Source organism: Rhinatrema bivittatum, chromosome 2 (genome assembly GCF_901001135.1).
Source record: "Rhinatrema bivittatum chromosome 2, aRhiBiv1.1, whole genome shotgun sequence".
In the NCBI taxonomy this organism is placed as follows: Eukaryota; Metazoa; Chordata; class Amphibia; order Gymnophiona; family Rhinatrematidae; genus Rhinatrema; species Rhinatrema bivittatum.
This window is the reverse complement of record NC_042616.1, coordinates 345,173,613-345,201,456: the sequence shown is the minus strand read 5'-3', so window position 1 is coordinate 345,201,456 and position 27,844 is coordinate 345,173,613. Positions and strand designations below refer to the sequence as shown.

At 43.4% G+C, this 27,844-nt stretch overlaps 1 protein-coding gene across 5 annotated transcripts in view; it reads left to right on the top strand.

Moving 5' to 3' along the window:
* The window catches only part of PTPN3 (protein tyrosine phosphatase non-receptor type 3), a 723,876-nt gene that overhangs the window by 364,679 nt on the left and 331,353 nt on the right, over window positions 1-27,844 (top strand). For 4 of the 5 annotated variants that reach the window (XR_003854628.1, XM_029589859.1, XM_029589860.1 and 1 more), the window contains exon 11: window positions 1,961-2,024. Coding sequence is in view for 3 of the 5 variants with exons in the window: in XM_029589859.1 (XP_029445719.1) it covers window positions 1,961-2,024 (64 nt within the window). In the remaining 2 variants the exon portion in view is untranslated. The remainder of the gene's footprint in view (window positions 1-1,960; window positions 2,025-27,844) is intronic. The other variant, XM_029589862.1, reaches the window with a different exon arrangement.

Sequence of the window (27,844 nt, the reverse complement as noted above, 5' to 3'; positions counted from 1 at the left end):
GTAATACGGGTAAGCCATAGCCTACCCCTAGCGCAAGACACCCACTGTCTCATCTGCTGTCGGCGTTGATCGATTGAGTGCACTGGTGGTCTCCAGTTTGAAAATCAGTTGAATCAGTTAAAGTTTAATCAAGTTAAGTTATTCAAGTTTATCCAAGTTAATCAAGTTAGTAAACAAACATATATCCACAATGGCTTTTTGAGGAGAATACTGAAGAGCTTAACTTCCTGCACGGGTATATGTAGAGTGACGTCAGCTTTGAAATTTGACTCCGTCTTCCATCTGCTAGCAGAAGAGCACTATACCCATTGGTCCTGAGACCATCTGTCTACACTAAGGAAAACGAAATTATCAGGTAAGTAATTTCTCCATTAGCTTGTCTAATCAATGTTTTATATTTAACTTGCCAAAGCTTATGCTTTTTACCTTTTTCTTCACATGGATCCTTTTTTCCAATTTTTGAAGGAAGATCTTTTTGATAACATAGCTACTTTTACCCAAGTTAACACAAATCTTCATGTACAACTATCTGGGAACTTTTACCTTATTTTTATGTTTCTCACCCCCCTCTTCCAACTTCCTGATTTGCTTTAGTCCAGTCATTGAAGTAACAGTCCTCACCCGGGGTCCAGGCACTAGGGCTCCCTCCAAGAATCGTGGGCCCTAAATCTGGCCAGTTGATATCACTGTTGCATAGTGCTTGCAATTCCTTCTCTCTCAGGGACTGAGAGAGAGAAGGGAGTGCAAGCCAATTTGCACTTCCTTCCAATTTGGGTGGAAGACCTGAGTCAGATATTAATCCAGATATTAACCCATTTCCACTGAAGTTTCAGACCAGCCCATGCCTTATACTTCTCATTTGCTTTTGACACCCCAACACTTAGAATCCCTCCCTTCTTTTTATTTTCTGTAGGGAATGGGCCAGTTCAGTTTAGTTGTAATTTTAGAGAGATTAGAGCTCATTGTGATGTTATAAAGGTTGTTTAAAGCTGCCCTAGCATTGGTTAGTAGCCGTAATCATTTGCAAATTTATATACCCCAAAAAAGAAACCAGGCATCATCAAATATTCACATTTCTTTGTTATATTTTGAAACTTTTCATTCAGAGGTAAGCATCTCTGGTCCTAGAGTGCCACAAATAGATCTGGGTTTCAGGATATCCATAATGAATTTGCACAGAATACTGTGTATTTGCATACAATGGAAGCTGTACATGCAAATATGCCTCATGCATATTAAATGTGGATATTCTGGAAATCAGACCTAGAGGTGGCACTCTAGTGCCCTTGCTAATCCTATTGCTTTAAGGAAACACACAATATTAGGATATTTATTCTTTTCTGGGTAAGAATGTCTTCTGGGGAGTTCAGCCTACAATTTATGAATGAGAACCCTGCCCTTTTAAATTCAGAAATTTGCTAAAGACCTGGCTTTTTCATCAGGATTAATATTTATGACCCCCATTATCCCGCCCCCCACTGCTAGTAGATAGCAGTTATCTTGTTTAATCTTGTAAATCTATTAATCCTGTAAAACCCTATGTAATCCTTAGAAAACACTCCTGTAATTCAAGTAATCACTATAAAACCACATGCAATCCTGTAAAATGAGTAATCTTGTAACATTTGTATATTTGTATATTAGTTTACCATGTTACCATTTTATCCTGTTTCTCTCCTATACCTTTAGTTTATGAGGTTCGCTGTTATCGAGCCTCCTATGGGTTATCCACCCCCTGTTATTTGTACTTTCCACCTTTTGTTATTATGTAAACTGATATGATGTGTACTTTAATGTCGGTATAGAAAAGCTGTTAAATAAATAAATATATAAATACATAAATGATTTATGAAACTGAAGATATAATTACAAGTTTTCTTGTAAAATGTTACTAGATTATGATCCTCTTTTGGTGTGCTGGTATTGCTTTAGTTCTTAAACTTTTTACATTTATTTTTAGGGTAAACATTCTTAAAATATCTTTCAGAAGGAAAAAATTTTTTATACAGCAGCGGCAGAAACATGTAAGTATGGTCCATGTTTTCCCTAGTCCTCACCTGCATCATCTCTGTTATGGTGTGCTTAAGATAATTGTCTTACTCTTATAGAAGCTTTACCTCTGAACTTCAAGATGAACAAATGTAGGCCATTTTGTTCAGCTAATTGCTTTCAGGCTGATGCAATAAGACATGCATTAAAACAGGAGCTCATACTGAGCAGCCATTTTCCTAATGCATGCACCGCCACCTCTCCTGGGTGCCCGATGAAATAATAAATGAGCTACTGCATTAAAAAGGATGTGCCAGGGAAACATTGTGCGTCCCTAGCGCTCAAATGCATTGGGCGCCCCAGAGATGTGGCTGTTATGTTACTGGAAAAAAACAAAAAAAAGACCAAAATCTCATCCTCATGAATGTCTGACAGGAGGAAATGTTTCAGGAACTACAGGACAGCCCAACACTCTCCCAAACAACCAAACAAGAACTGCATTTTCCGCAGGCACAGGAAAACTAGCCCAGCCCAGCTCAAATCCACCTCATGGTGAAAGGGAGGGAGGAAAAGGGAAAAACAGCTCTCTAAAAAAAAGAACTTTATGAGAGGAAAGCTTGGAGTGAAGAGAGGTGGTGCGGGGCAGGGCTGCTGCTACATTTGCAAAGTGAGCCCTGCACATCACGACCAGAGCTAGCAGCAGCCACCAGCACCCAGGAACTGTCAGAGGCAGCTGTTGCCATGAGTCCTTGACTCGCGGAATGACAACGCCAGCTCCAGGGCTGGAATTAAGTTTGCCGCATTGACCAGTGTGCTTCAGCGCTGGGGGATTTTCTGCATCGGGGGTAATAGCCAACAGTCTCTTCTACATGGAATTTACATGTCATGAGCGCTATCAGCTAAGCAGTTGTTTGGGCGCACTAATCCCTTTATTGCAGTGGGTGCTACTCTAGGGCATCCAAAACATGGGTCCAACCATGCATAAACCTGTGCGCTCTTTATTGCATCAGCCCCTTTGTGTTTAAAGTTTTAAGTTTTTGTGTGTGTATTATTGCTGAGACTGCTCTTGTTGTAAGAATTAGAGATGTGCATTAGTTTATCATGAATTATGCAATTTCAACTAAATTGCCTAATTCGTGGTGGTTCGGGGGACCAGAACCACGAAACAGATTTTCCCCGAACTTCGGGGAAAATTTGTTTTTCGGGTTTGGGGGGGGGGGGGGGGGAGTGGCACATTTATTTAAAAAACAAAACACTCCAACCCTTCAAATTTACTGTATTACAATCCCCCCACCATCCCGATTCCTCCCCAAGACTTACTAAAAGCTCTGGTGGTCCAGCGCGGAGGGAGAGATTGCTCGCGGGACCCCGCTGGACCACCAGAGCTTTTAGTAAGTCTTGGGGAGGAATCGGGATGGTGGGGGGATTGTAATACAGTAAATTTGAAGGGTTGGGGTGGTTTTATTTTTTGGGGGGGTTCAGATTAGGAATTTGTTTTGTTGATTCGCTTTTCCGGGTTTGGGTTTCAGCTTAGTTTTTGCTGGAAAACGATCCGTGGGAAAACGAGTTTTCCCACGAAGCGCCCAAACTGAAACCCGACCCGACCCAGAACAACTAAACCCATCTTTAGCTTGTTTTGATATGAAAAGGCAAACACGAATACTCATACAGAGAGAAGCTTCAGGGTGTTCAAGTAATGTATGGTGGCTTGCATGTTTTCACCTGTATATTTGGTGGGTTTTGTGGTTTTTGCTATGGTTGGTTGATATAGATTTTATATCATAAAATGACATGATGTAACAGTTATGCTTTTAATAAGTCTATGGGCAGGTTTTTTTGAATGAACTTATTTGTGTATGCATTTACTTGCCCACTATGAAGAATTAAGCAGGAAAATAAATGCCAGTGTATAGTTAGAATTGGAAGAACCTGTTTGTTTTGTCACCATGATAATAAAGGTTAACGAATTAAAACAAAAAACATTTAAGATGATAGCTATATATTGGACTAACAACTTTTATTTTTTTGTTAATCTTGATTTCTGTGTATTCAGGTGAACTAACACACAGCCACACTGCTTTTACCATGATATCACGGTAGTTTTGCCCCCGACATTGGCCTCTGACATGTTATTCTGAAAACTACATCTGGTTTTTTTTTGGTGTGTATGCTTATCTCTCAGACTTTTAGCAACTACATGTGATGCACACACACTATGTAACTGTGGCATGCTGGAGCCACCTTCCCACAAGTGCGGATTCTGCCTGTATGTAAATAATGTATACTGCAGACAGGGAACCCACCTTAAAGCTGCAGTGTTCTATTAGTCCATAATGAAGTTGGCTCCCCATGGTCTGTGCCAGTAGCTGTACCATGCCTTGAAGTCACGGCCGGTAATAATTTTTTCGCGTTGTGTGAACAATTACTGTGCTCCCAACCCCCCCCCGCTTCCCGATTCATTCATTCTCCTAGGGCAAGCAGGATGGTAGTCCTCACATGTGAGTGACATCATCCGATGGAGCCCGGCACAAAAAAATGCTATCTGCGTGTTCACTCAAGGTCCCCCTTCAGTCTCTTCTTGTCCGCGGTGCAGTTGTGGAGCTCTTCTATTTTCTTGTTTTCTCTACAGTATCTGGTCTTTTTTCCTGTTTTCCTCGTCTAGTCCCCCTTCGCAGTCTGTGCCTCATCGTTGTGGCAGGTTTGTATTGCCTTTTTGTCATTTTACAGTCTAGTACAGACTTCTCGCCTCACAGTGACCGCCGGTCATCAACCGGTTTTAGTCTGTGCCCCCAGTGCCCATGGCCTATGTCCATCACGGATCCGCATGAGGTTTGCATCCTCTGCTTGGGGGCTTCTCAAGACGTCAGTGGGTGTCGTCTGTGTGACCAGATAAGAACATAAGAAATTGCCATGCTGTGTCAGACCAAAGGTCCATCAAGCTCAGCATCCTGTTTCCAATTGAGGCCAAACCAGGCCACAAGAACCTGGCAACTACCCAAACACCAAGAAGATCCCATGCTACTGATGTAATTAATAGCAGCGGCTATTCCCTAAGTAAACCTGATCAATAGCAGTTAATGGACTTCTCCTCCAAGAACTTATCCAATCCTTTTTTTGAACCCAGCTACACTAACTGCACTAATCACATCCTCTGGCAAAAAATTCCAGAGCTTTATTGTGTGTTGAGTGAAACAGAATTTTCTCTGATTAGTCTTAAATGTGCTACTTGCTAACTTCATGGAATGCCCCCTAGTCCTATTATTTGAAAGTGTAAATAACCAATTCACATCTACTCGTTCAAGACCTCTCATGATCTTAAAGACTTCTATCATATTCCCCCTCAGCCGTCTCTTCTCCAAGCTGAACAGCCCTAACCTCTTCAGCCTTTCCTCATAGGGGAGCTGTTCCATCCCCTTTATCATTTTGGTTGCTCTTCTCTGTACCTTCTCCATCGCAACTATCTTTTTTGAGATGCGGCGACCAGAATTGTACACAGTATTCAAAGTGCGGTCTCACCATGGAGCGATACAGAGGCATTATGACATTTTCCGTTTTATTAAACATTCCCTTCTTAATAATTCCTAACATTCTGTTTGCTTTTTTGACTGCTGCAGCACACTGAGCCAACAATTTTAAAATAATATCCACTATGATGCCTAGATCTTTTTCCCAGGTAGTAGCTCCTAATATGGAACCTAACATCGTGTAACTATAGCAAGGGTTATTTATGGAACACCTTGTACTTGTCCACATTAAATTTCATCTGCCATTTGGATGCCCAATCTTCCAGTCTTGCAAGGTCCTCCTGTAATGTATCACAATCACTTGTGATTTAACTACTCGGAATAATTTTGTATAATCTGCAAATCTGATAACTTTACTCTATTCCTTTCCAGATCATTTATATATATATATATATATATTGAAAAGCACAGGTCCAAGTTCAGATCCCTGAGGCACTCCACTGTTTACCCTTTTCCATTGAGAAAATGGACCAGTTAATCCTACTCTGTTTCCCTTTTTTTAACCAGTTTGTAATCCATGAAAGGACATAGCCTCCTATCCCATGACTTTTTAGTTTTCTTAGAAGCCTCTCATGAGGGACTTTGTCAAACACCTTCTGAAAATCCAAATACACTACATCTACCAGTTCGCTTTTATCCACATGTTTATTCACCCCTTCAAAAAAATGAAGCAGATTTGTTAGGCAAGACTTCCCTTGGGTAAATCCATGTTGACTGTGTTCCATTAAACCATGTCTTTCTATATGCTCTACGATTTTGATCTTGAGAATAGTTTCCACTATTTTTCCCAGCACTGAAGTCAGGCTCACTGGTCTATAGTTACCCGGATTGCCCCTGGAGCCTTTTTTAAATATTGGGGTTACATTGGCCACCCTTCAGTCTTCAGGTACAATGGATGATTTTAATGTTAGGTTACAAATTTTAACTAATAGATCAGAAATTTAATTTTTGAGGTCCTTCAGTACCCTAGGATGCATACCATCCGCTCCAGGTGATTTGCTACTCTTTTGTTTGTTAATCTGGCCTACTACATCTTCCAGGTTCACAGTGATTTTGTTCAATTCGTCTGACTCATCACCCCTGAAAACCATCTCTGGAACTGGTATCTCCCCAACATCCTCATTAGTAAACAGAAAAGCAAAGAATTAATTTAGTCTTTCTGCAATGGCTTTATCTTCCCTAAGAGCCCCTTTAAACCCCTCTGTCATCTAATGGTCCAACTGACTCCCTCACAGGTTTCTTGCTGTGGATATATTTAAAAATGTTTTTATTATGAGTTTTTGCCTCTATGGCCAACTTCATTTCAAAATCTCTCTTCACCTGTCTTATCAATGTTTTACGCTTAACTTGACAATGCTTATGTTTTATCCTATTTTCTTCAGATGGATCCTTCTTCCAATATTTAAAGGATTTTTTTTTTTTTGGCTGAAATAGCCTCTTTCACCTCACCTTTTATCCATGACGGTAATCATTTTGCCTTCCTTCCACCTTTCTTAATGTGTGGATACATATGGACTGAGCCTGTAGGATTGTATTTTTAAACAATGTCCATGCCTGTTGAACACTTTTAACCTTTGCAACTGCACCTTTCAGTTTTTTTCTAACTATTTTCCTCATTTTCTCAAAGTTTCCCTTTTGAAAGTTTAGTGTTTGAGCAGCAGATTTACTTATTGTCCTCCTTCCAGTTATTAGTTTAAATTTGATCATGTTATGATCACTGTTGCCAAGTGGCCCCACCACCATTATCTCTCTCAGCAAATCCTGAGGCACGATCCATCTATGTCATCTTTGAGACGGCAGTTCATGTGGCTGCGGTCGGCATCAGTGCCTGCAGAATGGCCTGGCTCAGAAATTCTGACTTCTCTCTGGAGGTAAAGGAAAAGCTAGCTGACCTCCCCTGCACAAGTGACAACCTCTTTGGGGACAAGTTCTGGGATGCGCGGGCACAATTGAAGGACCACCATGAACACCCTTCAATAGCTCTCTGCAAGTGCCTCTGAAGTGCCCACCTCTGAAGCCCCGCTCTCGGCCAGGAAATTCTTACGCCCAACAGGTCATACTTCAAATGGAACTCTCCGCCCTTCTAATGGCAGACACAGTAGAACCAGTCCCTTGGGCTCAAGGGTTCTATTTGAGGTATTTCTTCATTCTGAAAAGGAATGGCTGCTGGTGCTTCATCCTCAATCAGGGCATTAAAAAGTTTCTCTCGAGAAAAATTCAAAATGGACTCTCTGGGTATGCTGATTCTCCTCCTCAAAAGAGGAGACTGGCTCTGCTACCTCGATCTCAAGGAGCGTACGCTCACGTAGCTATTTTCCCCAGCCACAGGAAGTACCTCCACTTTGTGGTGGGGAAGGCTCATTACCAGTGCAGGTTTACTGCCTTTCGGGCTGGCTTCAACCCCCCATGTTTTCACCAATGCCTGGTGGTGGTGGTGGGCTATCGCAGACGCCGGGCGGTGCATGTCTTCCCGAACTTAGATGACTGGGTTGGTCAAGAGCGATTCCCACTCAAGGACCCTGAGTGCCCTAACCTGACAGTGCAGACATTACAAGTCCTGGGATTTGTCAGCTATCCCAAGTCTCACTGCCCGACTCCTCAGCTGGACTTCATAGGGCCCAGACTGGACACAGTGCAAGCAAAAACGTTTTTGCCCCAGGATCGAGCTCTCGCCCTCGCCTCATTAGCTGCCTTTGTCCGCACCAGCCGGTGGGTGACTGCCCACCTTCTGCTCGGTTTTCTGGGCATCATGGTGGCTTCTGTCCACGTCACCCCTCTAACCCGTCTGTGCATGCGGAGGGCTCAATGGACCTTGCAGTCATAATGGCGACAGGCCTCCCAGGATCTCGAGACTCGTGTTACAGTCACGGAACCTCTGCGGGCATCTCTGTCCTGGTGGGAATACCTCTCCAACTTGGAGAGGGGAATTCCTTTCCATACTTCTCTGCCCTAGGTTATCCTCACCACCAAAGCTTCTCCTCAAGACTGGGGAGCCCATGTGGAGGGTATCACACACAAGGTCCCTGGACAGCTTCTGAAGCCTGCTGTCAAATAAACTTTCTGGAGCTTTGGGTGATCCATTATGCCTTGTGGGAATTCAGAGATTGGTTGTCATGCAAAGGAAGTCTTGATTCGGACAGACAGCCAAGTAGCAGTGTGGTATATCAATAAACATGGAGGCACGGGCTCATTCCTCCTCTGTCACGAGGTGGTGCAGGTGTGGACCTGGGCCTTGTCAGAGGGGATGATGTCGTGAGCAGCATATCTGCCTGGACATCTGAACTTGCTGGCAGACCTTCTGAGGTGGTCCCTCAATCCGGAGGTACCGGCCAAGCTATTTCATCGGTGGCGTACACCAGATGTGGACCTCTTCGCCTCCCCACACAATCACAAGGTGAGCAATTCTGCTCCCTGTTATCAGGGGGCAGACATCTAGCCTGCGATGCATTCTCCCTCCACTGGGGGAAAAGCCTGCTGTATGCGTACCCTCCTCTACCTCTCCTCTTGAAGACAATGCTGAAGCTTCAATAGGACAGAGGAACCATGATCCTTGTGGCACCCTTTTGGCCCTGAAAGGTCTGATTTCCTTCTTCTGCGGAACCTGTTTTGTCAGGGCCCCCATCCAGCTGGGGACTGCATCCAATCTGATCACCCAGAATCAGGGTGCCCTGCGCCATCCAAACCTACGGGTGTTGGCTTCGGGCTGTGTCTCCCAGGTGCTAGTGGCATCTAGGAAGCCTTCCACCAGGAAATCCTACAGCTTGAGGTGGAAAAGATTCTCAGTCTGATGTGTGGGGCATGGCTTAGATCCTTTCACATGACTTCCTTCACCAGGTGTTGGACTACTTGTGGCACCTTTCCGAGCTTGGTCTTCAAACCAGCTCGGTCAGGGTTCATCTTAGCGCTGTCAGTGCGTACCATAGGGGTGTTGTGGGCACGCCTGTGTCGTACAGCCCTTAGGTCATTTTATTAGTTGCCTGCTTCAGCTGAAGCCCCCTCTTCGGCCTCCTGTCCTGGGACCTCAACATTGTCCTGGCATGGCTCATGCCCACTTCCTTTGAACCGCTGCGTTCCTGTGACCTGAAGTTCCTCACCTGGATAGTTATATTCCTGGTGGCGATTACTTTGCCTCGTAGAGTCGGTGAGCTTCAGGCCCTGGCTATATACCCACCATACACAAGGTTCTTCCATGATCATGTGGTCCTGCGTACGCATCCTAAGTTTTTGCCTAAGGTTGTGACTGATTTCCACCTTAATCAGTCCATCGTTTTACCCATCTTCTTCCCAAGGCCTCATTCCCGCCCAGGGGAATGGGTTCTTCATTCCCTGGATTGCAAGAGGACCTTGAGTTTCTATTTAGATTGCACGACAGGCCATAGGCAGTCTACTCAGCTCTTTGTCCTTCGATACCCACAGGCTGGGAATGGTGGTGAGTAAACAGACCTTATCCAACTGGCTGGTGGATTGCATCGCCTTCTGCTGTGTGCAAGCAGGCCTTCCGCTAGCCTCGCAGAGTAAAGGCTCACTCTGTGCAGGCCATTTAAATTTGCTGGGTCGCAACCTGGAGTTCTCTTCACATGTTTGTGGCTTGTTACCGCCTGGACAAGGATGGGAGTCAGGACAGTGCCTTTGGTGAGTCTGTCCTGCTCAATCTGTTCCAGACCTGAACCCGACTCTTCCTGTTTTGTGCTTCTGGTGAGAACCAGACAGTCCTCTTTCTATCTACAGTGCCACAGTTATTATTGTGCTCGTTGGCACTTTGTTTAGTCACTGTTGGTCTCTCCTGCTATGGAGACAATCTGGAGCTTGGTATTCACCCACTTGTGAGGACTACAATCCTGCTTGTCCTGGAAAGAGTGCAGTTGCTTACCTGTAACAGGTGTTCTCCTAGGACAGCAGGATGTTAGTCCTCAGGAATCCTGCCCGCCTCCCCATGGAGTTGAGTTCTCCTTCCAGCTTGTGTTTATTTTTTTTTTTGCTCGTATTTTTTCTATGTTACGAGACTGAAGGGGGACCTCGTGTGGATGTGCGGATAGCGGCATGCTGGGCATGCTCAGTGTGCTGGTCAAAGCTTCTAGAAACTTTGACAAAAGTTTTCCATGCCGGGCTTCATCAGATGTCACCCACATGTGAGGACTTACATCCTGCTGTCCTAGGAGAACACCTGTTAGAGGTAAGCAACTGCGCGGTCTGTGTCCTGGGTCTGCCCAAAATAAAAAGCCTAGCTCGCACCAGCAATCGACCCCCACCCCCATGAAACCCATGATCGGTGGAAGGCTAGTTCCTTAGATAAACCTTACAGCCTTGTATGCCCCCCCCCACACACACACACACACATACACCCTCTACATACACGTTCACAAATTAATCATTTATTTCATATTTTACATGAAAACAAGATGTCCAAGAAATCATCCTTCAGGAGATATGAAACTGAAGAGGGACATGGATCTAAGTGACAATATGAATTCTTTAGCTGACACGCAAACTTATAATTCTCAAACATTTTGGAATGATTCTCATAATGAATTGGTGGAAAAAGAAGAAGCGGAGCAAACATCATTTTTAGAATTTAAACCAGTAAACTGTGTTCAATTCTGCATAGGCGCTAAAGCATTAACTTTATTAATTGTATGAGGTAAATTCCTCGTGTGAAAAATTTAAAGTAGGGTCAATTTTCTTTGGATCTTCAATGATATTCTTAATGGTCCCAAACAATTCATGTGAATGATTTAAGGATTTTTGCAATCGAGTTATAATTTTCCTAGTAACTTCATAAAAGTGTTTTATAATCAGCTCAGGTATGTAGATACTGAAGTCACTAAATGTCAGATGGATTTTTCCTCCACTTGTGTTCCACCATCCTCATGTTTTATTTACTAAGAAAATAAGCCTTTGGTCAAACAGAGGGAAAAAAAAATATATTATATATATATATATATATATATATACACACACACTAAGCTCTCTACAGAACTAAAGTCAAGATTTTCCTTTACTGATATCCATATGTTTTGAAACAAAAATCAGTAGGTGCATGAACCTTTTTAAACATGGGATAACTGAAGACTGGATGAATACCCAAATAGGAGAAATGAAAGGAAATAAAAAAAGAAAGATCGAACTCTAAAGCTGGAGATTACCTGAACATCAGATGAATAATCCAAGAACAGAAACTGGTATAATATCTTGTTGAATCGCAGTGGATACATACTGTCTCAACTGTAAAACAATTTTAAAAAATCTATTTAATCCTCATATTAATGAAAAATGCCTCTTGGTTTACTTTGTTAATGCATATTAAAATCTCCAATGATAAGAATTTTCTTTGAATAAGTAACATGCTTGCAAAAAAATCTGTGATTTGTCAAAAGATTCTTACAGGGAACTTCAGGAGGACAATAAAGCAGAGCAAATACCTAGCTAACTATTTTGAAAGTAATACTTACACAGCCATGACCAATGGAAATAGAAAGGGATAACAGATTTAGGATAGTCTTATGAAACAATAACACACCACCTTCTTGTTTATCTTCCCTTACTTGCTGAAGAAAAGAATTACCTTGTGGACATATTTTAACAAGGGAAGGTCTGTAGCTGACAGCCATGTTTCAGTCAAGAATAGCAAATCAAAAGACTTGTTTAAATAAGAAGAAATTAGGTCTGGCTTTTTTCTTAGATAGCACATTAACATAATCCATAGACAAAATGCAGCTTCTTAAATTGGGCTCAGAAACAATTGAGGTTTGTTCAAGAATAATAAATGTTCTAAATTTAGGAGCAGAACCTGGCCAAATCTTGTTAATACTGGGATAATACTGGCACCCATAATATAAGTAAAATGAGTAACAAAAGAAAACAGCAAGACTACCAGCAAAGGGGACAGCCAAGGAGCCTTAGCTGATGAAGTCTTTTGAAAGGGGCAGAGTTACCAGACTTCTCCATAGGAGGAAATATAAAAAATCAATCATAAAAGTAAAACCATATTCATAAAAATATTTCAAACCAGTTATTTAATAAAATATCCAAAATTTCCAAAAACTAATAAAATATTTCAAAACAGCGGACACATCAAACACCAAGCAATAATTAAATTAGAGGAGGGGAAATCCTCTCCATACCTGGGAATTTTTTTGTATTTCCAGATGCCCTGAGATTGTTGTGGATTAGTGGGCAAGAGGAAAGGAACACACACTCACATGTATGCTCACATGCATCCCAAGCAGGCTCCTATTCTCTCACACATACACGGGCTGGCTTCCTCTCATGTGCATGCACACAGTTAGGCTTCCTTCATCTTTCACAGAAAAACACACACACACCACACACCACACACACTGTTCTGTCACCGCTAGCAGCACCCCAGCCTCTCCTCTTTTTTGGCTGCCGATGGGTTGGGCTCCACCGGTAGACTCATGGCCTCTTCTTTTTTGGCCATCAGCGACCCTGTGGCCTTTCTTCTTCAGCCCTGTGGCCTTTTTTCAGCCGCTGGCCCTGTGGCCTTTCTTCTTCAGCCCTGTGGCCTTTTTTCAGCCGCTCCCCTGGTGGTTCGGCGGCTTCTCTTCAGCTGTCAGCGGCTTGCAGTCACTCCTCTTTTATGGCCACCATAAATCTCTGCTCCACTGTGAGTCAAACTGGTTGGTCACCGCCAGTTTCTCTGCCTGCTGCTGCTGTCTCCCCAGGTGTGCTGCCCCCTGTAAATGCACAGTATGCACACCTGGTTGTGCCAGGCCAGTTTGGAGTGTACAGATGTTTGCCCTTATTTTTTTTATATTGGTTCTGGTTACTCCTTCGCATAGGTTTAATCTGTTTTCCATCAGACATGAATAAGAAATAATGCATAGGTAATATTTGATGGTGCCAACACAGATCCAGCTGTCGGAGCTCAGTGTTTCTGAGCATGCATAGGAATTCCCACATGCGGCTGCTACCTTGTGAGACTCCACCTTCGTTCAAGCTATTGCATGAATTCATTTCTCTTTCTGTCTCTGTTTTTGGCCTTGTTTCTTTGCTTTTGAGTTTGCATCTTGCAAACATATTTGTCACTGCCTCAGCAGCCCCATAACAGACCTTTTAAATTTTCCAAAACTAAGAGAAGAAAATGGAGAAACCCAAAGCAGAAAAACCCACAGTCAGCAGGTTTCAGGTTTGATTGTAGGCATTGCTCGTATCAGACACCCACTCTGCTATCCTTGCTTAGGCCCAGACCACAATGCTCTCAACTGTTCCAGTTGTGGTCGGATGTAGACATGGGTGCAGCAATATGCGCCTGGAAGGCAAAAGGCTCTGCAGAAGGCACCTTCTGGTAAAACCCTGAAGCCTCGGCATGAAGGTAAGCAGCAAAGCCTCTTCATCTCACAGAGCAAGGCCTATTCATATTCCCAGCACTATAAAAATAATCAGTTGCACCAGAACTCTACTTTTTCTTCCCCAAGGCAAGGAATATTTCTCCCATCCACCCCCTTGTGGTGCCAGCTGCCAGATCCATCACAGGTCAGGAGTTGTGTAAGGTGAGAGAGAGAATGCCTATGTAGTGAGAGGTTCCACTCTAGGGCAGTGAATCACAATGCCAAAGACGTCTGCACCATCAGCACAGGCTCTGTTGGGACAGACCTTTCCTAGATGCTGCAATGAGAGGTACTTCCTTCAGCTCAGGTGTCCTCATCCTTTCTAGAGCAAAAGAACCTCATGGCACCCAGAAACATCCCAGATGTTCCAGCCCTGGTACCATCCAGACTGATGTCCATCTCATCACCACAGAAAATTCTAGCATATTCTAAGATTCAGTCGTCATCCTTGGCACAGAGTGCTGCAGTGCCTTCAAGCTCATCAGAGCGAAGCACTTTGCTATAGGGAAGCAAGCATCTTTCTACCTTGGAGGATAGAGCATTGGCACAGAAGGTAATCCTATTGGTGGTTAGGCCTAGCACTGGTAAGCAGGATTTGTCAGAGCAACTGGCAATAATGTGCATCACAGCTTGATGTTTCTGTGTTTTCAACCTTGTCACCCCCAAGTTCTTACTTGGTGCTGTGGTGCCCAATGAGAATGAACCTCAATGGGTCCCTCAGTTGAAGCCCAGCTTTTGGAGTTGGTGAAAAATTTATTTGCTGCCTTAAACTCAGTGGAGACCAGGAAAGGAAGCTGTAGCCTTTCCTGTCTAGGTGGAGAATTATTCCTACACACTGGAGTCCCAGAGAGTCCTCGGGAAGTTTAGTCCTTACCTCAGGGACTGCCGACAGGAGGAGAGAGTCCTTTTCCTGACTTGATTGATTTAATGTTTGTAGTGGAGTCCCTTCATGAGTTGGAAGGGGAAAGAATGGAATTGGTCCATTCCAAGTTCCTACTGGCCCCTTTTCCATCGAATCATCAGATCTCCTCATTGATCTTTCTTAGTCATGAGGTCCTGGCTGAGTATCCCTCCATGGTCTGGTGAGGAGGATTCTACAGGGACCCCTTCAGATTCCCTGTCACACTTGCCTCAAAATAATCTCCTCCAGAAGATCTCTGTTCTTGCTTTGTGGACAAGTTGACACACACTGTTCATAGATGTGAGAAAGTAGAACCCAAGAACAGATGTTTTTGGCTTGCTATACGTATTACAGCCACTGGTAGTTTGTGCATCCATCCTGGTGCATAGCCTCTTCAAAGACCTACAGATGAGGATTTGGCAGAGTCCAATGTCATGCCTTCCAGTTGCCTGCAAAATCGACTTTAGATACAGAGTCCAAGCCTCCCTGGGGTTTGGTGTAGTCCAGCTACTGTGCCACTCTGTATTGTTGGAGTCTGTGATAAAACGGGTGAAGCATATTTGAACTCTCAAATGTTCCCCCTGGGAAGAATCCTAAGGCATTGGATATGTTTAGAAAAAGTCTTCCCAGGTTCCATACTCTGTGCTAGGATTGCTTGTTTATGGTTCATGAGTGTGTGCAAAAACTGGTATCTCTGATGGAAGCGATAAACTCTCTAGACAGGCAAAATTCTGGCATTCTATGGAGAATGCGGAGAAGTATGAAGTGTCATCTGCTCCACACATGAGGCCTATGACTCCATGGCCAGCAGAGAAGATTTAGCAGGCTGGACCAATGCCAATGAACAAGGAACCAAGATAATACAACCAAATAACTTCGTCATCTTGAGGGTATCTACTAAGTGTTGGGAGCTCACCAATGAGAAATTCTCCCACTTCCCAACATTCACCTTCTCCAACACAGGGACTAAATCATCAGACATAGAAACTCTATCTTCCTGCAAAGACTCCCCACTTATATCACATCTTATTCCTTCCTTAGCTACCACTTTGATGGTCTGAATCACAAACTTATCCATAGTTTTCTAAATACCATAATCCATTTTCCTTGGTCTACTTTCCTGCAACTCTGCCCTCACTTTAGCTGGGTGATTGGTATGAGAATTAGTTGGTAACTTACTTGACAAGTGCTAAAGTAGCAGACCGTGTTACGCTTGCTGCCCGCGGCAGCCCCGCGGTGCGGCCCTCTCACCTCTCTACACAAGCTTCAGGCTCCAGCTCCTCATCGCTGGTGGCGGTGGGCTGCCAGTCTCGACCTTGGACTTCCACCAGCACCTCCGGCCCTGCTCCGCTTCCCGGGACCTCCAGCCAGGATGCCTTCATACGTTGGGCCTCTCCGCGGGGTTCGCGGAGAGGCGTCGCAACCCTCCCTAGGCATGCACATCAGTGAAACCTTTGAAGGGCTCGTGGCGGGAACCTGACCGTGGACCCGGATGTTGATGTCAGTTCCCTCAACATATAAAAGCTCAGGCAGTGCTCCTCAGCATTCCCTTTGCAACAAGTTGCCTTGGTGTCCTGTTCTGGTTTCCGAGTTCTAGTTGCCTGTGCTTGTCTTGTTCCTGCGATTCCTGGTTCCTGTTCCTTGTGTTCGTCTCGTCTGTCTATTGGATCGACTACCTGGTTCTGACCTCTGCCCTCTCCAAGCCTGCCTCTCCAAGCCTGCCTTCTCCAAGCCTGACCTCTGCTACGCCTGACCACGCCCGCCTTTTCCGTGCCTTGACCATTGCCACGTCTGACCGTGCCCGCCTTCTCCATGCCTTGACCATTGCCACGTCTGACCGTGCCTGCCTTCTCAGTGCCTTGACCATTGCCATGTCTGAACCCCGCCTGCCTAAACCATTGCTACAAACAACTTTGCCTCAGACTTTCTTGAGTCCAGAGTTTCACATAGCTTGCTATACCTTCCAAGTGCCGCCAGCTTCCATTCAAGCTTGACAGTGACACCTCTGTCCCTATCCTCTGGACATGGACTATTAAGGCTTTGACCTCCCTTTGCTCAGACACCTTCAGTTCTTTCTTGACCCTTGGTGCTTGAGTTCCTGTTCCACATCCCGTCCAGGATAGGACCACGCTACCTGTTGGCTGCTGTTTCTGAGCTGAACCATCTCCTACCTGAACTTAACCTTGAGGCCCACCTAAGTCCTGCCGGCCCCGGCACCTGAAGGCTCAACCCGAGGGGAGCGTGGGCTGGTATAGGTGAAGCTCCAGTGGCCTCCAGCTTCAGCCCACTCCGCCTGCTAAGGTGGGGACCCTTAGGCCCTCGCCTATGGGTTGCATCAACCCCACCTCAGCCCAAGGATCCACCTCCTATGCAACAGACCGCATATGTCACCTAGATAGGATTTTAGAGAGTTCTGGGTAGAAGCTAGGCTGCCTATGACCTAGAAAGGTTTAGGAGGGATATTTTAGAGGCTAAATTTAGGCTTCTAGGTAGGAGATGGAATTTCAGAATCTATACAGTAGCATTCTCTGAAAGGCTCCCATGTGCTGGACTCGAGGCAGGCTGAGCTCTGGAATCTGTGTATGGATGAGAATGGTGCAGGGAGGAGAGCTTTTAGATGTATTATCGACAGAAGGATGTTTAGGGGAAAGGGAGTTCCTGTACGGATGGATGGGCCAGACCTCAACCAGAATCAAAATCTGCTGCTAGCTCTAACAATTGAACGGAGAGAGAGAAACATTTTGAAATTGGATCCTGAGGGAAAAATCAGCAGTCTCTCAGAGGATGGTTAGGTATGAAGTATTTCCAATGGATATTGTTAAAGCAGGGAAAACAGTATTTCGATAGATGGAAGAGAAGCAGAGCAAACAAATATGAATGTCAAACTAACCGAATCATCTGCTAAAAGCATGCAGGTTGCAGATAGGAATAAAAAGAATATATCTATTCATCTATGCAAAAAACAGAAGTATAAAACATTAGATTGAAGTGTTAGTATATGGCACTAAATGAAAATGCAGTATGGAAAATCCCTTAAGGGAAAACCCTGTGAAATTCCCCGGAAGGCCCTAAATTTGTGTTTGGTACCTGTGTCTGATTAAGTAAAAATAAATTAAAGAAACATTTACCACCAGCAGCAACCCAAAACCTGAGAGCTCTGACTGGCACAGTAGAAATTCACACCTTATAAATGATCTCGAAATATTGATAACAAGCATTAAGAAATCAGCAGCCAATATTTCATACTCTATTTCAATTATTAATTATTATTTATATTCTACTTTTTGGCACTTCAAAGCAGATTACATTCATGTACCTGCAGTACATTCATGTTCCTTGAATTCCAAGAATTTATACTAAATTCTTGTAACTAATGCCTATGGATAAGCTTGTGTGTTGCCTACGTGTTCTAATGGTTATCTTTAAGAAGTAAACAACTTAATTATTACTATATAAGATAAACCTCAGCCTCTAAAGATTATTTTCCTAGCATGCAGTACCTACATCATTCTCATTTCTCTTGCCTTTAGCTCTTTTTTCCATCTTGCATGGCCCTAAAGCATAGTCTCAGATGTTATGATGGCTGTTACCATAACCTAACAAAGGTATTCAACGTGGAATTCCTGAAATTGATGACATTCCTTCCTTTTTATGCTATCAGTCATCATAACCCTAAGCTGAATTACTAGGCAAAATCATGGGGAAGCTCTCACTGCATCCACTGCAACTGGTGGTGTTATGGTAACCATTTAGCTGTGTAATAGCTCCATAGCAGAGATGTCTCTGGAAACCCCAAGGGTGGTGGAAGTGGGGGAAAGGTGTCAACAGCCATGATGGTCATAGAAGACAGAGATGTCCTTCCTGCAGAAGGACACAAGACTTTGCACAAGAAAACACTCACAATATCATAACTAATCCCACAACTGTCAGAAATATGAAATAAGCAATTGACTTTCCCAAACCCCGAAACAATGAACCAGTACCCAAAATGTCCTGATCTCCCATCAATTTTCTTACCACTCATGCTCTGTTCATATGCCTGTTTAGCTAAATCTTGCAGGTTAAGGACCGTTTTCTGAATGTTCTCTTGTTTAGAGATGTAGGTGCAGAAGGTGGTATTACTCATTTGGCATGTACTTCCTTCTTTGGCTAGTAATATGTCGAAAGCCTTATGGTTATTCAGGACAACTCCAGAAAGAGAGGATAATTCTTGCTGAAGGGATTTCTGGCTATTCCACCTTGATTTGCTATGTCTTCAATAGTGGAAGAAAGGTTATGGACAAATTTCTCAAGTTTGGTGACCCTCAAGCTGGGAAAAAGGAATCAGATAAATTTATTCTAGCGACTCTGTCTCAAGGGATGATAACTTTCACTCTGTGATGATAATGGATATTATGAAAGGAGGAAGTGCTACTGACAAGGTGATGAACAAAGAAGTGAGGCATCCATGGCCCACAGTGAAACGGCTAGTCATAGAGGCATGCAGTCTTTTGAAAGCTCTACTTCCCATGACAAAATAGACCATGGCATTGCCACAAGGTAATATGACCACTACGAACATGAGGATAGCGAGTCAGTTGCCCCTGCTTATTATCTCCAATATCAGTATCCATTCAGATATAGGAATCATCCATGCAAATCTAGAGGCCGAGGAATGTAGAGAGGGGCTACAATGAGGCATTAGCTGAAAGAGTGCAGTTTTCAGTTGTGGCGGTGGTGTTCATTAGAAATAAAGAAATCTTCCTGAGACCCTGCCCTGAGGGATCCTGGGATGTCTTTTGGTAAATGTCAATGGGGGTCAAAGAGGACCAGTTTATATATGGACCAAAAACTGGATTTTGGGAAGCCACATCAGATAGGCAGAATTCTTTACTCAGCTTCCAGCTAGAGGGACATATCCATCAGTATAGGCATACAGAATATTGCTATACAGTGGATAATCATCTGAGGTGTTGGCAGCTGAAATTGGAGAGTTGGAACGGTTGGGCCACAGATTGAAACACCAGTGGATTGGCTAATGGACATCCAACAGAGTAATTGGAGTAAGCAGGATCTTTTAGACAGGGTTCTTCACATGGCAGGTGGCTTGCAGAAATCTCCCCATTTTGGCAGGATGAAATTCACAGGGAGAGAGCTATGAACATGTTGGCAAAATCAGTCACAGGAGCAGGCATATTGGTGCCAAGCCAGCACTGGGAGAGTTTAAGACCAGAGCTGATGGACTGGAAGAACTTGACAGCATGATTATGACTGTAGTAGATACAGGCCAGAGAATTCTGCAGACAGCAGACACTAGACCAAGAACACAGACAACATCATGACCAAAGACCTTGATCTTGCAGCAAGGCAGAGAGCAGGGCTATCTCAAGGATCCCTCTATGGGCTTGTCATTCCTCACTGTATAAGATGGCTGCAATGGCTCTGCTGGGTTCCAAAGAGGCCACTCTGGTGAGCTGAAGGGGAGCAGTCTCTATTTGGTCCACTAGGCTATATGGCTAGTAAGACTATGCAGTGGCTGGCATACACCCAATGATCAATTCACTGCAAATTTAAGGCTGAGTGATTTGGTAAGTGCCTTTCCACCTAGGCCACAAACAATTCTTCTCCTGAAACACTTTATAATAAACAGTTACCTGGTTGGGTATCTGGGAAAACTTGATTTGGTTGACTCTGAAGGGCAGGAACCACCTTCTGGTGGATCTTCTTGACCTGCTGATGGAACTGCGAAACAAAAAACTAAATCAGTTCATCTCAAGCAAATTCCTTGTCAACTGGGAGACTGCACATACAAGGTACAGATATTGGATGGACCATGGTTTTCCAAATTGCCCCAAAATGGTGGACTATACCAAAAGCATACTGTGAGACTGTGTATATATATGGTGACAGATAGGGAGGTGGCCAACAAACAAGCCCCGGTTAGAGCAAACAGCTCTGTCACTTGAGCCAAGGTATAACTGGACAGGAGTGGGGCTGCCTCAATGACTTCAGAGGGGGAGCACACAGCATACCCTGCCTGTACAGCTCCCATAGGGCCTTGCAGGCAGGACCTGTGAACAAAATAAATCAATTTAAGATTCTGCAGTGGAATGTCACAAAAGTCAGGGTGAAATCGGGCATCTATATGAACACTTGCTTTACACTCATATGGCTCTCCCTCATCCGGCAGGGGTAACAAGGAGGCCAGCTTTAAAGGAGGAGTGCAATAAACAGATTGTTTTTGGCCAGTCAGGAGCAGCTCATATTGTGTTAGGCCTGGGAGAGCAACTGAGTTTTAGAATAAGTTAAAAGTGTGGAAACAGCATGTGGGACAAAAAGACTGAGGATAACACAAAACAAATGATTGCGAGTGCTCAACAAGGTCTGCCACACCCACAACAGCTTGTAGCCGGCAGAGCCTACTCCACAGGATCAAGATGAGAAAAGTAGGCCGCAGGTCTTTGGTGACCACCCCCCCCCCCCCCCCCTCCATGGTTTTGTTTGAGAACTCCTGATGCAATCCCTTCACATTCATGACAGAAGGAAAAAGATAGAGTAATCTAGAAGGCACAGAGCTGGGGCTATGGTCAAAACCTGTTTAAGAGCCACAAAAGAGAAATTTTGTCATGGCTGTCTCCTTTAAGAGATTGTAAAGGTGAGCTATAAGAGCTGAAAATTCCAAGAAACACAGCTGACAAAAATTAGCTGACCCCAAAAAGGATTTGCAACTATTTTGGGGCAGTGGTGCATGGAATCTGATGAATAGCTCGAATCCTATCATTGGAGAGGGCCCAAGTCCTGAGTGATCTGAAATCCAAGGTAGACAACAGAACAGGAGAACAATTGGATTTTGGACTTTGAAACATTAATGCTTAATAAGGAGCTTAAGTGTGTCTGAACAGATAACCGAAGAGAAATTGAGCACAGGAAGATAGTCAACTTACTGAAGTAACAATGAGGCTCAAGGAAGACCGTAACTGGCCTTGGGGCAGGTGTGTCCAAGTAAATTTGTGGTCTTCAAAGGAGAATATGAATAAGTACTGAGACTGATATGGAAAAGAAGGCGGAGCATGAATTGATGACTGCGAAATCCAGGCCTCTGGAGGAATTTGGGATGAAAGAGTGTAAGGATTTGGAACCATGGGCACTGGAGAGTAAAATGGAATTGATGGAATGAAGATCTTGGACAAATTAGTAATGCTCAGTTCTGGGCTTGGGCATGTGGAGGATAAGGGAGTAGCAGAAGAGTGGGGCATTAGGCGGGGCCTCTACAAGGACCCTTTGGGTTAGGAGATCATGGATAATTGGGCAGATACCCTCCACAGCAATAAGTTTGAGAGGAAACTGTGACTGAGTTTTATAATATGCCCAGTGCACAGAATCCATATAAATAATCACTGAGGGAAATTGTAGGTGACAGACATTTCTGTGCTGTGCCCACAAGGGTTCAGGGACCCAGAACAAATCCAATTCGGGGCAACTTGAGATTTCATCCAGAGGGAACATGTGAGAAAATTGGGAGGGAGAATCCAAACAAGCCTGAGCAACTAACACATTCTCCTCTGGTAACTGTAGGAAGACCCCATCCAGGGTGCAGAAGATTAGTGCAGCTGAGATTACAAATTAGGTCTCTGCCCAAAAGGCTTAGTGGAGAGGAGGAGGAGAGCAGGAAGGAATGGGAGGTTTTGAGAGGACCAAATTATACAGGAACTGGGTCGGTCAATGGGAGGATCTCAGGCTTGTTGGTGACTCCCACAACCTGAAGTCAAGGAACAGACTCTGCTCAGAGGGTCAATCTGGAGGCTTCAGTGTCAATTAAACATTATGTAGGGCTCCAGGGGCAACCGGCCCTGCTGCATGAGCACTGTTGGTCTCCGCAAATTCCTAGCCAGAATAAGATGAGTCTGATAGTTAAAGGTGAAAGAGAAGGGTCTAGGAACTTCCATATCCTAGAAGGGGGCAGCAGTTTGGTATGGGGTAGACTGCAGATGGGGAATATCCTAGGGGCAAATGGTGAAGTGGGAGTAGCCAGAACACTTCAAACTAATTAAGAGGAAGTTCCCATGAGAAAGGTACACCCTTTTTTCCAGTGATAAATCTGAGCACAATTGCGACAGGGCTGATGAGAACTATTTTGGGGTAAGGGCAGTGAGTGGAATTTCTCTTGTCCCCTTCCCCTCCCTCATTCCCCAGACTCCAGATGGTCAATCTGGAGCACCAGTAAGTGATGTGCTTGTGTCACTTTAGAAGCAAACATCTGATCAAACAAAGCCTGAGCAACTGCACAAACTTTAGATTGGGGTCTCAGAAACCCAGATGATAGATGCTGCAGCCACCTGTTCAAGCAGCATGGGCAGAAGCCCCTGGTAGAAAAAATGTGTAAGGGCTGCATGACTTCTCTCAAGGCTTGGGTCCTCCATTTCTGAAAACTGCACATACATTTCAACACGTCTACTTAGAAACTCAGATGGCTCCTCTATGGCAGATATTTAAAACTGAAAATGTTTGGTCAATCAGTTTTAGGAGGGAAAATTTAAGGCTGCTGCAAACAACCCTTTCCTATTCTCCTCAGTTGGGATAAAGAGGATTTGGAGGTGGAGGATCATGCCAATTAGCCTTATTAAACAAACTAAGATGGTTGTGTCTCAGCAACACAAAGTTTAGCTATTTTATCAACTGTAATAGCCAACAAATCATTTCTTGGCCAAGGAACATAAACTTCCTGAGTGCCCTCAACTTTGGCAGCTGGTACCGTATGGAGCAGGGAGCAAAGTCACTGGCTTTTCCTGCAACTGAGATGGTTTTGATTCTGTGTCATGGAGGTTAACCATCGTCTGTTGGAATCTGAGTCTTGCATGCTGGCAGAAAGAAGCCATCCTTAAACCTCAACAATTGATACAAATCAGGGTTTTAGCTGGCAAAGGGGTAGTTCCCTCACTGGCTACCTTCCCAGGACTAAGGGACCTATGACCTGATACAGGTGAGAAATGCACCAGGTGTTCATCAAACTTCTGGTCCACAGCTTGAAGCGCTTTGTCCTGCTTAGCAAGCGAGTCAGTCAAGGTGTCAACCCCCTCCTGTAACACCCCTCTTCACAGCTGATGCCTTTAAGGCATCTAGAGACTTTTATTTCCTGATCTGGTTTACCAGAGTTGTAGTCAAAAGGGAGATTACATGGTTCTGGCAATGAGAGAGATGTTGTCGCAGACAATTAGAGAGAAGATTCTCCCCGCTTGAGTGCATCCCGAGGAGCAGGTGTTCCCCGCATGTCAACTTGGTAAGCCAGGTCATCCAGAATCTCCTCCAATGGTGGATCTCACAAGAAGGGACAATTACTGGATAATAAGAGGTTAGGAGAATAATCTGGGGGAGTTGAGCAATGGATACCAGAGGCAAGGGCAGTCCCCTTTTTCACTTCAGGTATCTGCCGCACCAGGCTTGCAATTTTGCGCAGTTTACTTCCTCCTTTGCCTCAAGCAGTGCTTTTTGAAATTTGCCTAGAGAATCTTTCAGACTAAATCTGACAGATTTCTCTCTCCTAAAACAACATTCATGCCACCAATGATGGAAAGCTTGCCATTCATCTTCACTGACTTTTTTCTTTTCTCTCAAAACCTTCTCTAGGTACCCAATTTTTTTTCCCAATCAAAGGTCCCCTCTAGGGGAAATTGCATCTTCACATTATCTTTTGTACAAGAATGCCATCTATTCAAGTAAGTTACATCTGTGGGATCATAGTGATGCCACATCAAATTAGCTGGGGTATTAGGTGACTGTTCGGGTACAGGCATAGAAAAGGCATGACCCATGGCACAATCAGAATCTAAAACACCAAGCACACTCTGTGTCCCAGCCAAAATCACTTAACAGTCCCCCTAGATTGCCTGCTGGTAATGGTAAGACCCCCGCCCTCTCCCCTTCTTCAGCTCTCCCCCTTCCTCTTGAACTCACTACAAATACTGATAAGAGTAAAACCGTACAAAGAACCAAGCCAAAAACAAGTGTCTAATACCAAAACACAAAACAAAATATACTGTGCCAAGTGTCAATAATACCACAAGACCATAGCCTGGGGACTTGGATCATCAGTTAGTTGGACTCCAAGCTTGGGGACTGGAACCCACAAAAGCTCCTTTGCCTCTTCCCAGCAGGTGGGGGAGATACCAAATACCAGATACATCACCTCAAACAACAATCATAGATGAGGTCTTAAACCCCTTAAATATCCCCCAAAATAACCAAAGATGGGGACTGAAACCCATAAATAGCCACAAAACCTTTGCGACAGTGGAGGGCAAAAACCCCAGGCTGGTGCGAACCACAGCAAATATAAGAAACACTACACTTTACCAAGCTAATTGGGGAGCCAGAGAGGGGCAGGAGGAGAGACCACGGGACAACCAAGACCAGTACCAAACAGCCAAAAAGAAAATGTGTAGGAGTCTGCGAAGTACGATTGCCCAGTCGCAAAGGAGGAAGTAAACTGTGCAGTCAAAATTGCAAACCTGGTACGGCAGATACCGCAAAGCAAAGCATCTGAACTGCCCTGTTCCTGAAATTTGTCTACAGGAGGTATTCCCATCGGCCAAAAGGAAGAAGAAAAAGACATCAAAGGAAGCAAAACTGCCACAAAGCCAAAGAGGTTCTGGGGAGAGAGACTATTTCTCTAACCATCCTGGGCCATTGCATCAAAACTGTGGAAAATCCCTTACGGGAAAAATTTGTGGGATTCCCTAGAAGGCCCTAAATCTGACTTTGTGTACCTCTGTCTGATTAAGTTCAAAAGCTTAAATAAAAAATTGCAATAACTCTTAAACAAGAGTTAGAAACTAACTCAGTTTATTTAAAGCTTATCAGAATGATTACAAACTGATGAAAAATGCCACCAGCAGCAACCCAAAACCTGAGTGACACAGTAGAAATTCACACCATGTAAATGGTCTCAAGATATTGATAACAAGCCATAAACAAATCAGCAGCCAGTATTTCATACTCTATTTCAATACTCATTGAATTCCAAGAGTTTATACTAAATTCTTGTATCTAATACCTATGCATAAGCTTGAGTTTCCTATGTGATATAACGGTTAACTTTAAGAAGTAAACAGCTTACTTAATGCTATATAAGCTAAAACTCAGCCTCTAAAGATTATTTATTCTGTAGCATGCAGTAACTAAGTCATTCTCATTTTTCTTGCCTTTAGCAGTTTCTGCCATCTTGCATGGGCCTAAAGCACTGTCTCAGATCTTATGACAGCTGTTAGCATAACCAACAAAGGAATTCAGGCTGAAATTCCTGGCAACAGACATATCAAGCATCTCAGAGAGCTGGTAGAAACAGAATAACCAATGGGATACTGATGCCAGGGTATAAAATATATTAAACTGACAGAGCAAATAGAACTGGTAGTATTTTATTTAGAGTGTGCACTGCCCTGAAGCCCTCCTTTCAGTTCAGTCAGAGGATATTGCTCAACCATGTGGGACACAGTTTGAACTGCACTGTAGCTATAGCCTGGTTGTAGGAAAAACAAGCTTATGCAGAGGTATTAGATACAAGAATTTAGTATAAACTCTTGGAATTAATGAGTATTGAAATAGAGTATGAAATACTGGCTGCTGATTTGTTTATGGCTTGTTATCAATATCTTATTTATTTATTTAGAGAATTTTATATACCGACAACCGTTTGCACATCGTATCGGTTTACATATAACTTATAACTAGTTGGGAATGCCCTTACATAGAACAGGAACAAAGTGTACAGTAACTTACAATAACAAGATAAACTGTGTAACTGAGAAACTATTTACAGAATTCGATGGTATATAGACCATAATTTGGTTAGAGAAACAGTCCATAGTCCATAGTGTGATTGAGTAGCAGGGAAGGCAAGAGCGTCTTGAGACCATTTACATGGTGTGAATTTCTACTGTGCCACTCTGGTTTTGGGTTGCTGCTGGTGGCATTTTTCATCAGTTTGTAATCAAGCTTTAAATAAACTGAGTTAGTTTCTAACTCTTGTTTAAGAGTTATTGCAATTTTTTATTTAAGCTTTTGAACTTAATCAGACAGATGTACACAAAGTCAGATTTAGAGCCTTCTAGGGAATCCCACACATTTTTCCCATAAGGGATTTTCCACAGTTTTGATGCAATGGCGTAGAGACCTTGGCCAATCCAGAAGTGATTTAAAAAAAACAAAACAAACTCATTCACTGTGGAAGATAAAAACCAGATGGGCAAAAAGTGGGGTCCAAGATTAGGTAGTGGTTTCTAAACAATGTTTTAGCTGTCACTCCTCTCGCCTCTCTCAGCTGTTACTTCTTGACACAGTGGACATAACTATGTGGGATGGTCTGATGGATGACATCACTGTAGATTTAAGGAAATTGTTGAATAAGGTCAGGTGTTAATGAGCTTTCCAGGTACATTCATCCTTTTTGAGGTATGGATTGGGGGAGTGGTGTAAGATTGTTCGGTATTGGAAGCCAAAGGAGATTTATTGATTGGAAAGTGCCACTAATGATATGCAATGTGAAAATAAGTTGCACATCAAGTAACTTGTGTGCTGATGGACTAATACCATACCTTTTTCTGGCACACAGTACTCTGCAGTTCAACATGGCAAGAGCAAAAATCCTTAAAATCTGGATGTCTGCTCCCTACGAAGTACTAACCAGATTACTAAAAATGTTATTTTGAGTATTGATTTTAACAGCAGTCTTGATCAGGTGCTTTCTGTATGTAATGATTCTGTTAAGAGATTATTATTTATTAGGCTTGATGAATCACAATTCTTACATAAGTATATGAATGTGATGTATGTAAATTAAAAAAAATAAACATACCATACATTATAGCTAAAAATGAGTAATACATATTATAGATTCAAAATCTAAAACTAAAATTAAAAAACTGACAAAAAGCAATGAAAATAAAAATAAAGATACTTTCTATAGTTTACTATAGTTTGTAACAGTAAATATCTATATAAATACTTAGGATATAGATATCTGTAAAATCAGAGGAGCAGTTCATCTTGGAAAGCCTTTGTGAAAAGGAATGTTTTAAGGGATTTCCTAAATTTGGTATAGTGTTTTT